The following is a 14,224-nucleotide window of genomic DNA, read 5'->3' as shown; positions in this document are numbered from 1 at the left end:
CTCCTCCTGTTTGTTTGCTCATGGCCTCTGAACCAGAGCGAGAGACAAGCAGATTGCAATGGTGAAGAGAAGGGAGCTCTTGTCAGCAGAACACCTTCCTGGGGCATGGGACCTTGGCAAGTGCCTGGTCATGCAGACCCATCAAATCCTAGCAAGGTCTGTTTGACAAGAGACAAAAGTGGAATGAACTTACATAGCCTAAGTAGTGTGATCACTGGTTTTCCCCCAGACTGACACCTCTTTATTTGTCACATCGGGACATTTCAAGATAACAGCCAACCTAGGCTTGGGGAGGAAGTCAGTTGCCACATCCAGACATTCATATATCAGTTTAAGAAGCCAAAATGTTCACCAGCCTTTTGCTTATATGTGCAGCTCCTCTCTTGGCTGTGCACTGCGATAAGCCAGGATATATCTATCTATAGTTTCCTGCCTCACTGGGCCATTACACAAAAGATTGTGTAAAGGTCAAGAGCTGTAAATGTCTTCTTCAGCAGGGATATAGCGCAAGAAATATTTGTACGGAGGTCTGCTTGTCTTTGGGATTGTGTCTCCTAATAACAGCACATTGAGAAACTTAACAGGGCGTTTGGTCTATCATGTTGAACTTATAGGAATAATATAAGTGTACTTTGTTGCTTTTGGAGTCAGAGTAGGCATTCGAAATGTTAGAGATGTGTACTCTGTTTCCCTTTTTTAAAAACCTCATTCATGTATTACTTGTCTGTAGAACATAATCATTAAGACCAGGAATTGAGTATCTGCAGTGCTTCAGATGTTGTTGGACTCCCAACTTCCATCAGCCTCCATCAGCATGACAAGTAGTCATGGATGATGGGAGTTGTAGTGTGGTGAAGAAGGCATAGACTTGCTAAATAAAGAAGACATGTGAGACCAGGACTTCTGAAAATGAGAAATTTCAAAAAAACTGTAAATGCCAGTGGCAGGTAAAGTGCAATAAAGCATTCCAAAGTAAATAGCCCCATAAAAAGGTGTTTGCTTTTATCTGCCATCAGGCTACTTTAGTCTACCAGTATAAGGAGCAGGATGCGCACATATGGCTATGGCTTTAAATTGATATTCAGCACGGCTCTTAGCCAGGATAGGCAATTCTTGGCACAGTTAGGGTAATTTGATGAAAATGTCAACCTACAGACTCATTTTTCACTTTCATATACGGTTAACATGTTCGGTATAATTTTTTGGCTGCAGTGGGAGAGGAGGAAATTGGCAAACGTGAACTCCCTTTTTCCTTTCCATTAGCAGACATTTCTGCGGGATTAAAAGCACTCCCACAAAGACACAAGTTTGATGCACTCTCTTCTTTGCGGGCAAACTAGTTTTGGGGCAGTTTGGGCAAAATGGTTAATTTTGGGTTGCCGAGAACCAGGAAATAAGTGGAGAAATGGCATCTCAGAAAGGGGAACAGGGAGCACGGGAAATCAAAACTCCAGTATTTTCTTGCTTGTAACACCACACCTTGGTTTACTGTTAAATCTGAGCTGTCACTAGGGTTTTAGATATAAAAATGGAGTGCTTATTGAGATTACTCATGTTCTGATGCTTGAGGTCAAATTGTTAATTTATTTCAGCGTGATATGTGTGAAGAATCAGTGTGTGTATAATTCACATATTTTCCCTTCAAAATATGAAGAAGCAGGAACCTTATCCTTAACTAGTTTCCTCTTGTAATTCTTCAGAAGAATAATAATCTACAAACATGCACCTATTCAAAATTGACATATGCGCTCTGTACTCTGATTTGACAACAGAAAGAGCATTGTGTTTTTGAGTAAGAAATATGTATTATGAGAAGAAATTCTGTAAAGGTTGAAGAATAGATCAAACCAAGGGATGCAGAGACAGATAACCACACTTCACTGTTATGCTTGTGAAAAGCAGAAAATGTGGATTAATGTACTGGTTGTATACAAGCAATTCCAGCAACTGGTTTCTAAATGCAGTGCCTGAGCCAAATGATACAAATGCTGTCTATTAACAAATCTGAGAAATGATGATCAATTTAAAGGGCCATATATTTGTTGCCTAACACTCTACATTACTTTTTAACAAATACAGCTATGTAAACATGTGGATAGGGATGCGGGTGGTGCTGTGGTCTAAACCACTGAGCCTCTTGGGCTTGCTGATCAGAAGGTCGGCGGTTCGAATCCCTACAACGGGGTGAGCTCCCGTTTCTCAGTCCCAGCTCATGCCAACCTAGCAGTTCGAAAGCATGTCAAAGTGCAAGTAGATAAATAGGTACCGCTCCGGTGGGAAGGTAAACGGCGTTTCCGTGCACTGCTCTGGTTTCGGTGTTCCATTGCACCAGAAGCGGCTTAGTCATGCTGGCCACATGAACCGGAAAAACTGTGGACAAACGCTGGCTCCCTCGGCCTGTTAAGTGCGATGAGCGCCGCAACCCCAGAGTCGTCCGCAACTGAACTTAACTGTCAGGGGTCCTTTACCTTTACCTTTTTAAACGTGTGGATAGCCCCACTGAGGTAATTATCATTTATTTCATAGAATTGTAGAGTTAGACGGAACCCTGAGGATCATCAAACTTGCAACCTTGGCGTTATCACCACTATGGTATAACCAACTGAGCTATCCAGGCTACTTAAAGTGGGCACATTTTACTAGGTTGCTGAAATGAGATGTTCTCCCACACGCCAGCTTCTTGCTCATGTTTCTGGTTTTGGGAGGAAAATATCTATGAACCTAGTTATTGGGGTGATTTTTAAAACAACTTTCCTTTAGAAATTAAGATTCCCCCCCTTACTTTGGCAGGTGTATTCCTATTTAAGATGTATTAGTGCATAGTATGTGACAAAAGAAATAATGAATTTTGAACTTACAGCAGATTTTGAAATATAGGGAGAAAAATGGGTGTGGTTTTTTTTTAATGTTGGAGAATGAAATATCAAAACAGCTTCCTGTGTTGATGAATATGTTGGTTTTCAACCCGGCATTGACTAAGCATTCAGGAAATGAACATTTAGCCTAGAAAGGGGCATAAAGCACGTTCACTCTCTAGGACTGTGTGAAGCTCTGCTGGCTTGTAACAAACATATCCAGAGCAATTTTACACGTCCCATAAACTGGGGCAATTTCACTAGACATGGCTGTCGCACTCCATCTCACTTGCTTGTTGACTTTGCAAGAAGGGAGTTACGCTTGGACATGTAGTAAAAGCTCCAGAGTTGCGTTACGCAAGAATTGCATTTCAGTTTGAGGATCTTAGCGTTTTGCAGGGTGGTGGTTGGAACCCAGCATAGTCCAAAGATTGGGTCTGTCTCCACCACAGCCCTGTTTTCTTCCACCATTTTAATGTTTTGCAAGGATGGTTGTGGAGGAAGTGAAATGGGGGGCAGTGGGTTGGTGGGGTGGAACAGCGTAATCTAGAGAGAGGGGGCCTCTGAAAAGTGCTGGGGGCCAGACTGAGAGACCTGGTGGACTGTATTTGGCCTGTGGACTGGGAAGTTCCCAATCCCTGGTAAATGCACCCCATTGCTGCACAAACAGTTAAACTGGACAGAGATACAACATCAAAATCTGGAGGCTCAGTAATGGAACCTGGTATTACCAGTGGTCCATTCATGCACTAGATATACTAGGAAATAAATCCTCTCTCACTAAGTGTTGGCTCAATTTGTGCTCTTTGTACAGCACAAAGCATTCATCCACCTAGGTAGGGCAGTAACAGAATTGGGTCAAGTTCTGAATTAATATGTCCTCCTTTGCTGCAGTTTGGCATATGGTAGGGAAAGCACTTGGTGTGTGCATTGGATGAGATCTGAAGTTTGCTTTTGCTTTTCTTCTAAGGAAGTCATAGAAGCAAGCCGAAATAGTATCCCTACCATGTATAGATGAAAGCCTTAAAAATAGCAGTTTTGGAATATTTTTATACAAGTGTATTAACATTCTCCATTGAAACAGCTTTCCCACCTTTATTTGGTCAAGATTTCTTTTGTATGTAATATGCAAAACTCTGTAGAGCTACATCTTTACTTGCGAAGCATCTGAAGTCAAATTCACTGTTTGCTGCACCAGTATTCTTGCTGTTACACATATGATGGAAAGAATTTGATCATACCTGCATTTTGTTTGGTGGTTCTTTCATAATATCAAATTGATAGCATAGGCATGCTCTAGGGCAGGGGTGGCTAATCTGTGGCTTGCCAGGTGTTGTTGGACTCCAACTCCCATCAGCTCCAGACAACATGGCCAGTGGTCTGGGATGAAGAGAGTTGACGTTCAACAACATCTGGAGCTGTGGAACCACAGGTTAACCACCAGTGCCCTATGAGAGGTTTTTTTTTAATGCTTTCTCTCTATATAATTTTTTAATTAAATATTCTGTTTTAGAATTTAGAATATTCATTTAAACAACCTTAAAATATCAATGACTTCCCTTCTTCTCTTTCCATGGTTCATTTTGCATAACATAAATCCCTGCATATTTTATATAAACTAAACCATTCAGTATTCCATGATTACTTCCATCAAAACTTATTTACCCTGTTGAATTTATCTTAATGCTGCCAATGTTTTCAAGTGTACACAATTTCCCCCCATATTTTCAATAAACATTTTCCAATCTTCTTTAAACGGATGTTCTGCTTGTTCTCTTATTCTGTAAGTTAGATCTGCAAGCTGTGCATATTCCATCAGTTTAAGTTGCCATTCTTCTTTACCTGGGACCACATCGTTTTAAACCACAGAGCCTAGGACTTGCCGATCAGAAGGTCGGCGGTTCGAATCCCCACAATGGGGTGAGCTCCTGTTGCTCGGTCCCTGCTCCTGCCTACCTAGCAGTTCGAAAGCATGTCAAAGTGCAAGTAGATAAATAGGTACTGCTCCGGCGGGAAGGTAAACGGCGTTTCCGTGCGCTGCTCTGGTTCGCCAGAAGCGGCTTAGTCATGCTGGCCACATGACCTGGAAGCTGTACGCCGGCTCCCTCAGCCAGTAAAGCAAGATGAGCGCCGCAACCCCAGAGTCGGTCACGGGTCAGGGGTCCCTTTACCTTATATAATGAAATAAAGCAAAATGTTAGTAAAACTTTAAAGCATCAGTTAGCGGCTAGGTGGGCTTGTGGCCCTGGGCAAAGATATGGTGCAAGGAACCAAGTTGTTTACCTTTTTCATACTTGGCCACAACTGTGTAGTCTTTCCTGGGTGGGCAGCAAAAATTGCAGGAAGCATGAGGGGCAGCCTAGCCTGTGTGTCCCTGGCAGTTTCTCTGCTGAAATCTTAAACTGAGCCTTCGTGGGTGTATTCGTGAGCAGTGAGTCAAGAGGCAGAAGGAGTTTTGCTCACATAGCACAAGTTAATGCTTGTGCTTTAAAACAAAGTTGGAAAACCTTTCATCAGTCCATGTGTAGATTGACAAGTCTCTTCTTTTTCTTTAAACTCCCTCCACCTTAACACGACGAGAGTTTTGCTAGGACAAAGTTTGTGAAATTATGGTCTGACTAACCCTCCTTCTTGTCAAACCAGTTACTGTCCTATCTTGTTACCCATACATTTAGCGAAACTCCACAGAAACTGAAAGTCTCTAGTAATAAATCCAACTACAAATGGTTACCTCTGTCCAAATATCTTTATGTCCTGTTGATTTCAACGAGGGAATGCAGTTGACTTTGCCCTGCTGAAACCAGTACTTACCTTTTGCCTGGATTGCATCTGTTGGGTGTGTAGTGTAAACAGCTTTGAGACTTGGGTACCTGAATGGTCGTCTCATCTCGTGATGAACCTGTTCCCTCTGACACCCTTTTTCAGGCCTCTCTGCTGTAAAAGGTGAGGCATCTGATGGCTGGGATTAGGGTATTTTCTCTCATATATATATATATATATATATATATATATATATATATATAAAAAAAACACACTCAAATTTTTCACATTATATTCCCCTCTCTCGAGCACTCGATTACGGTATTTTCCATGTCTGGTGCCCCAGTTATTGAATGCTCTTCCCAGGGAAGCCTTCTTCGTGCCCAGACCTAGTTCTTACTGTGATATTATTTTGATGCATGCAGCCTTTAATATTTTTGTTAGACTTTAGTATTAACTCTGGTTTCACATTGTTTAAAGGTACTCTGAGTCTTGGCGGAATAATGTGGCAAGAAGAAACAGAGATACTGGATTTGTGATAACCAGTTTTTCTTTTTGAGGTTGTTTTTTTTAAGGTGGTGTAGTTGTTGAGAATATGGCATCCTCTAAAAGCGTCTTTCACCCAGACCATATCATTAATAGCTCACTAGCAACATTCACACACGGTTACCGGCTTACCTTGGATGATAAGATTTTTCCTGCTTTGCTCCTCCCTACTAGTGAGTCAGAGCAACAAACCATGATCCTTGGCTTAGCATCACATCCAAACTGGGAATAGTTTTACGCAAATAAATGATAATTGATAAACCAAGAATGAATTGTGGCTTCAGATCATAGTCTGGAGCATTGTCCTCCCCCCTTGAGAAAAATAGGTGCTGGTACTCATAATGAACGCGGGTGGCACTGTGGTTTAAACCACTGAGCTGCTTGGGCTTGCTGATCGAAAGGTCGGCGGTTCAAATCCCCGCAATGGGGTGAGCTCCCATTGCTCGGTCCCAGCTCCTGCCAACCTAGCAGTTCGAAAGCACACAGTGCAAGCAGATAAATAGGTACCGCTCCAGCGGGAAGGTAAACAGCGTTTCCGTGCGCTGCTCTGGCTTTGCCAGAAGCGGCTTAGTCATGCAGGCCACATGACCTGGAAAAAGTGTCTGCGGAAGCAGACAAATGCCGGCTCCCTCAGCCTGTAAAGCAAGATGAGTGCCGCAACCCCAGAGTCGTTCGCGACTGGACAACTGTCAGGGGTCCCTTTACCTTTACCTTTTTCTCATAATGAAGTTGTTGCAGTAAGTGCCACGCTTTTTAACAACAAAAAGAGGTGCCGGTACTGTGTAACCTTGAGTACCCCGTGGGGGGAAAAGCGCTGGTCTGGACTGAAATGTACCACAGTCTCTAGGGAGGATGTAATGCTAAGCTACAGATCATGGTTTGCTGTCCTGTTTGCTAGCGGGAAGGAGTAAATAATAAGTGAGACCTTTGCGTATACAGTGAGTCATTATCCATGGTTTACTGTGATGTGTGAATGCACCCACTGTGTAGGTGGGACCATCATGTTATGACTAACCCACCCATGATCCAAATATTCTTTGATGGGGAAATGTATGCCACAGTGGGCCGAGTTAACTAGAGAGGGGACGGGGAATTGCTGACACTTGTGGCATATGTAACTTACAGAGCTTATGAGAGAGAGGCATTGAGAATACAGTAAGAGAAATGGGGAAAATATAAACCATGTTGCTTCCAGCTGCAATATATCACATTTTTAATGCAGTTGTGCATTTTTGCAGCTCTCCCGATTTCTTTTTTTCTTCTTCCTTCGTTTGTTTAATATTAATTCTTCATTGGTGATATAAATTAAGAAAATCTTTTCCCGCCCTACTCTTTTCTGGAAATGTCTAGGCTCTATAGAATCTCAGGGGTGGGAGGAGGAGACCCATAGTTGCAAAAGAGATTCATAGTTGTAGGGCACTTGCAGATGAACTTCAGGGCCTGAGGACAATTGGTCCCTTTCTTTATAGTAATGTGTTGAGAACGAATAATTCCTTTTGTCTGGCACTGCAATAATACTTAAAAGCAGCCATTGTTTAAATTTTAAACTATGAATGCAAGTTTAATACAGTTTTTTTATGAATAGTAGTTCTTCACATTCCTTTAGAAATTTTCTCAGTGAAATGATAGGTGGGGTTGTATTGCTAATTGCAGTGTAGTCCTGTACACCACCCAAAGATTAATGAATTTCGCAACATAGGATTTTGGATTGTTAATTTTAATAATGGTGTTTACTTTAAGGATTTGCTAGGCTTGTTGAATAGGAGGTTACTTGGGCTGAAACAGTGCCAGCATCAAACAGCTTCTTAGCCTTTGCCGGTAAGGTTTTAATATGGCTTCCCGGGCTTGAAAAATCAGGAATTTGACTCTCTGCCTCTGATAACTCTGGAGAATAGGCACAATTGTTCCTGCTTTTAAGCAGTTTGGAGTAGCAGAATCCAGAAATATTGTTTGATTGGTAAGCTATTGCACCTGGAGAGGGCTTAGCAAATCCAGCTACCACATCATTATGCCAAAGTAGAACCTTGCAGTCAACCTTGACTCTCCTGAGAATTCCAGCCTAGATTGGTCCACTTACACTTTAACCAAGTAGCTAGAAGGAGGAGGAAACTCCAGCTAACTTTGTATACTCTTAAGGGATGGGCTTTTGACTGGCCCGTCCATCAAAGCATGGCATTAATGCCACCCTGTGTAGGTTTGAATGGTACCAGTCTTGGCCTATTCATACTAGGGGGTTCTTCTTTTCTCTCCCTCTCCCTTTGACCATTATATGTGTTAATGGCAATTGTTGAAATGCTTTGACATCCACGGTGGAATGCTTTCACTTCAGCATGTATTAGCTCCTTCCTTGCTTCCCTCTTTCTGTACTCCTGATGGATTGGTTTTTCCTCTTCCTTTCCTCTAGTATTTGGAACTGAAGTTGGATGCATACAAATTTGCACAGTGTATAACTTCTCTGTTAATTCATGTGTGCGGTAAGGTTGTTGGTAGCAGAGAAGTTAGTCCTCCCACTTGCATGCCAATTTCTACTTGGGTTGTCTTTTCCCTCAGGCTGCTTTTATTCTTGGCCAGACTTCTAGTTTTCGAGCCTGCCAGAGAGAAACTTTGTGGGAGAAATCGTTGAACAAGGAGCTGATTAAGTACTCCCTTCGTGCCCAGTGAATGCCCTTCCCCTATGTCCGCCCTAGCAGTCTGAGGTGAAGATAAATTTGGGAACATATAGTTTTTGCCCTGAAACATAACTTAATGCACCGGTTCGTCGGTTTCTGAATATGGAGCTCTTCAGTCTCATACCTGTGATGGCCTGTCTCCGCACATCCTTGCTGCATCTCCATGCTGTCAAACACAATTTGTATGTTTGATAACATTTAAACTTCAGTTCTTCTGTGAACCATTGGGACTCATGAAAGCTGTAGGTCAAACATGAACACTTCTCTTTGCAGTTTGTTTAAAAAGCCTTCCTTGAATAAAAAATAAGTCTCAAAGAGGTTTGACAAATCGCTATGCAGACACAAAATCAATTTTTTAAAAAAACCACAATATTAAATGGTGTTAAATTAATTTTGTGGCATATGGCTGCCTCCTCTGTATTCCAAAATAACATTCTACAGAATGGTGAGGTATCTCAAATCTGCAAAAGGACATTTCCAGAGCTCTAAATTGTCTGTTTTAGAGTTTGCAGTGGACAGTACTTATATCTTACTCAGGATAATGAAGGTTATTGTTAGAAACTATCTGCCCCCTCAAGTTTTTACAGTTATATGCATGCAGGGGTTGACTTGATGCATTTTAACTTGGGCACGAAATACAAGCCCTGCAGGGACCACTAGCAGCTGATCCTTGCCAAAAGCAGGGCTTGCATTTGGTGCTGAACGCAAGCCCTGCATTTAGCAGGAATCTTTGCAGCTGTGGCTTAACTTCAAGCCAGGGCTGTAAAAGAATAAACTGGAGTGCATTTAGAGTACGCTTGTCAGTTGAATCACCTGATGGCATGTGATAACAGGTGGGTGGCCCTGTTCACCTGTCAGAAGTGGCCTGCAGAGAGTCTTTGTTCAGTTTTCTCATGAGGTCTAATAACAGGGAGTACGTTTGTCTGATTTGTCTATGCTTTACATTTGGTAAAACAGCTGCAGTATTTTTGTATGTATATAGATGCATGTTTTTGCGGCGGAAATAGCTTGAAGAAACTGGCATTGCATATTCAATGGCACTTAAAAGGGCTTACTGGAGCAGACCTGTGGTTCTGTATACCTGTGACCTAGACAGTGCATCTTACACATTATCTGGTTATGAAAATAATACATGTACTTTGAGTTTTAAGGGTATCCAATATCTTACAGTCATCAATTTTTATCTCAGTTTATAAATAGCTTTCATTTTTTCATATGGTAAGAACTTTGGTTAATATTCTGTCATGTGTTGCCTTTACAACATTTTTTTTTTTGAGGGAAGTAACTGTTTCTGTTCCTACAGATATGTGGTTTTTCCTTACTAATCCTGCATATGGAGAAGGCAACTTTCTTATTGGATTGAATTACATTAAAACAATCTTCCTGTGTTTCCGGCATATGATTTGGACCAATTGTTAGTGTCTTTGAAACTGATTTAATTTGACATCCACATCTGGTAACAGCTGTGGGAAATGTTTCTGGAGCATCAAAGGGTTTATGATAGACGTGATGTTTAGAGATTTGTACCAGCTTCACAAATGATTCCTATGATTCTCAAGAAGATTGGCTTTTAAAATGCGAAAGACTTGGTCGCCTTATCGCTTTGCAACAGTGAGTATAAGCACTTAACCGCAAAAAAATGATGAGAGTTTTCTTTTCTCCGCAGGTCAACTTTGTAGTGTGCCAGCTCTTTGCTTTGCTTGCTGCTATCTGGTTTCGAACTTACCTTCATTCAAGCAAAACTAGTCCATTTATAAGGCATGTTGTTGCCACCCTTTTGGGCCTTTATCTTGCACTTTTTTGTTTTGGATGGTAAGTAACTTGATTTTTCTCTTTTGCTGTATCCAGGCTCTGGTTTCTCTAGTCCAGGGCTTCCCAAATTTGGCTCTCCAGCTGTTTTTGGACTACAGTTCCTATCATCCCTGACCACTGGTCCTGCCAGCTGTTGTATCAGTGCTGCTTGATTTCAAGGCTTGTCTGCTTTTCTGTTTGAAGTACTGCAAGCCTTACAAAACAAATATGACCATGGACCGCGTTGGGACATGCACAGTGAACATAGTTACTATGGGCAGTGATAGTTTCACAGCAATAATAATTTTATTATTTGTACCCTGCCCATCTGGCGGGGTTGCCCCAGCCATTCTGGGCATCTTCCAACAAATATAAATAATCAAACATTAATATACAGAGCTGCCTTCAGATGTCTTCTTAAAAGTTGTATATTTGTCTCCTTGACATCTGATGGGAGGGTGTTCTCATCTTTTAAAAGTTATTGCCTGTACACAGCCTTTGTCAAAATTAACAGGTAAATATAACCATTTTGGATGAGTTAATCTGGGCAAAACATATTTTCTCTTCTGCTGCTGCTTAGAATTGAAATTAACATTGACAAAATACGCAAACTACTTCGGCTAACCAAACTTTGTAACCGTTTCCCCATTCTTAGGTATGCCTTACATTTTGTTATACAAAGTGGAATTTCCTACTATATCATGATCATTATAGGAGTGGAAAATATGCACAAGTGAGTATTGACACACTTTTATGTTTTCAAAGTGAAAGAACATAATTTGCAGGTGGGTGGAGCTTTAAAGCAGGGATGGCTACCCCGCCCTCCCTGAGCTCTGACGTAGCCCTCCAAGCTGATTTTCCTGGGGCTCCATTCAGTACTACACTGAATTTTGCTGTCAAAGTGTAGGCTTTCTTTTTTTTAAAAAAAGAAGATACAGACCTGGGGAACCTGGCCCAACATGTTGGTGGAAAATGCTAATTACTCCCTCTCCACTAATCAGATTGATGATTTAATGAGCAGAGAGGATGTCTGTGATAGCTCAGCTGGTAGAGCTTGAGACTGTTAATCGATGGGTTGGGGGTTTGAGCCCCACCTTTCGTAGCATGGGTTGCAAGCGCCCAGGGCTATGCAGAGTGGGTGGGTTAGAGGGAGGGAAATGGACATAGTACTTATGTGCATTCAACTGCCTAAGGCAGTGGTGGCCAAACTTAGCCCTCCAGCTGTTTTGGGACTACAACTCCCATCATCCCTAGCTAACAGGACCAGTGGTCAGGGATGATGGGAACTGTAGTCCCAAAACAGCTGAAGTCACCCAGGAGATCACAGCCGCAGAGATCAGAAAAGAAGAGTCATTTAATTGTCTGGAGAGGCCACTTCCTGGTTCACCTGGAGAAGCCTTTTTCAATGGAGCCTGGCGACGGGAGCATGCAGCCGTATCAAGGCAGCAATGGGTGTTGAAATTTTGCGCTCCTAACTATTTTGCGCATGAGGCAACTGTCGCTGTGCCGCTATACCACTGCCACTGCCACATTGGGCAAAAAGATGACCGTTGTGGTCCTTTCCAATTCTTTGATTCTGTGATAACCTCTCAGCTGGAGTTTTGTTTTGTTTTAGTGTGTACATACATGCCAAGAGTGTGGGGTGGCCACAAGCACTGCTGGCACGAGGTCTTTGGAGGGGTTAGTGAACGTTAGAGTGGCCCTTCAGCCGACAAAGGTTAGCCACTCCCACTTTAAAGGAACAAATTGTCCGTGATATCAGTGCAAGCACTCCTTCCCTGAAACGCTACCGTTTCCAGTGTGTATTTCCCTGAAGAGACCTTGTGTAGCAATGTCTTGCTCTTCTTGTTTGCTATTCAAAGTGCCAAAAGCTTTGTCATACCTACTGTTTACGGAATCAAGCCCGGGGGGGTGGGGTTGCTGTAATTTTAAGTACATAGCAGTTAACATGTTTCCATTGCTGCTTCATAAATTATCTGACTTGCAGACTTGTAATACATCTGAGTGCTAACTCCCCTGCCAGGTGAACATGTAAAAAAACCCCCACTCAATAGCATTCAATTTTCCCGCTTCGTTTCTGAGGAATAAAAAATACATGGCACAATTTTATCCTTGGGTAAGCATAGCTTGGTATTTTTATATATATATATTTTATTGAGCTGGGTTCATTTTATTCAGTATCTTTGCTGTCCTCTAGGAAATGTATGCTGTGTGCTGGTTTCTCTCTTATTGTGTCATACTGTAGTATGAATTGCCATAGATAGCAAATGCTTACGGGCCTGATGTGATAGAACTGTTTCATATGGAGGGTTGTGTTTACTCAGTGCAAGGGGATGCTCTTACTTATCTGTAGCAGTGTGGGTCCAAAGGCTCACTCCTGCTATGGCAAGGAGTTTGGTATGGTTGCTTCAGACTTTACATTTTTTAGGTATATATGATTTAACTGTGGCTTTCAAATTGGAAATGGGCTGTGGAATTGTGGGCACCCTCCCTTCTGTGCAGATTTGCTTCTACCTGGTTTGGCATTAATGTGAATCTTGACAGCTTGTGTTAAAATGAGCCGAAGTATACTTTGCAAGCTCCCAAAGTGAGTTATATACTGAAATATATAGCCTATACTGAAATGTCCTTGTTGTATATTATCATGGCCAGGAATCCACATTCAGAACAAATAAATGCCTTATTCATCCATTTCAGGAAGCAGAGTTCCAACAGATAGATAAGATAGATAGATAGGTAGGTAGGTAGGTAGGTAGGTAGGTAGGTAGATACATGGAAAGCTATGGTATAGATAATACAATTTAAGTGCTTTGAACATTTAACTGGCTAATTACACTATGAGTTCAATAGTTCAAGTCATCAGTATGGCAAAGTGTAATTTGGATGGCTATGAAAGTCTACTTAAAAGTGTTAGTCTTTGAAATGATAGTATAGAACAGGGGATGCAAGCTGGTGTACATAGTAGCCTCCCAACATACTTATGTAAGAGTGCAAACAAAATTGAACCTGTTCCATTTTAATGCACCAAGAACTTTTAAAGCCGTTTTATAGCACAGGTGTAGGTAACTAGATTCGGACTGATGTTAATTCAGATGCAGTTAAAACATTTAATATCATGTAAACTTGCTGACGCGGGTGGCGCTGTGGGTAAAACCTCAGCGCCTAGGACTTGCCGATCGCATGGTCGACGGTTCGAATCCCCGCAGCGGGGTGCGCTCCCATCGTTCGGTCCCAGCGCTTGCCAACCTAGCAGTTCGAAAGCACCCCCGGGTGCAAGTAGATAAATAGGGCCGCTTACGAGTGGGAAGGTAAACAGCGTTCCGTGTGCTGCGCTGGCTCGCCAGATGCAGCTTGTCACGCTGGCCATGTGACCCGGAAGTGTCTGTGGACAGCGCTGGCTCCCGGCCTATAGAGTGAGATGAGCGCACAACCCTAGAGTCTGTCAAGACTGGCCCGTACAGGCAGGGGTACCTTAAATAAACTTGCTGAAAACCTGGTGGAGAACATTTGCATAAACTGAGACTCCAAGTAATGTTTTAATGGGATGCTGTGATTTTGAGTGATGGAGCAGTATGTTTGCCCAAGGGCTCAGCCCTTGACCTG

At 42.2% G+C, this 14,224-nt stretch overlaps 1 protein-coding gene across 2 annotated transcripts in view; it reads left to right on the top strand.

The window, feature by feature from the left end:
- The window catches only part of MBOAT2 (membrane bound glycerophospholipid O-acyltransferase 2), a 67,574-nt gene that overhangs the window by 9,205 nt on the left and 44,145 nt on the right, over positions 1–14,224 (top strand). Inside the window, exons 1-3 of one of the 2 annotated variants that reach the window (XM_083607303.1) lie at positions 10–156; positions 10,497–10,642; positions 11,277–11,354. In XM_083607303.1, the coding sequence (XP_083463429.1) occupies positions 106–156; positions 10,497–10,642; positions 11,277–11,354 (275 nt within the window). In that variant the 5' untranslated portion in view covers positions 10–105. Of the gene's footprint in view, positions 1–9; positions 157–10,496; positions 10,643–11,276; positions 11,355–14,224 lie in introns of those variants that run through there. The other variant, XM_083607302.1, reaches the window with a different exon arrangement.

Source organism: Podarcis filfolensis (assembly GCF_964270895.1).
Source record: "Podarcis filfolensis genome assembly, chromosome: 3".
NCBI lineage: Eukaryota > Metazoa > Chordata > Lepidosauria > Squamata > Lacertidae > Podarcis > Podarcis filfolensis.
This window is presented reverse-complemented; position numbering and strand designations above follow the sequence as displayed.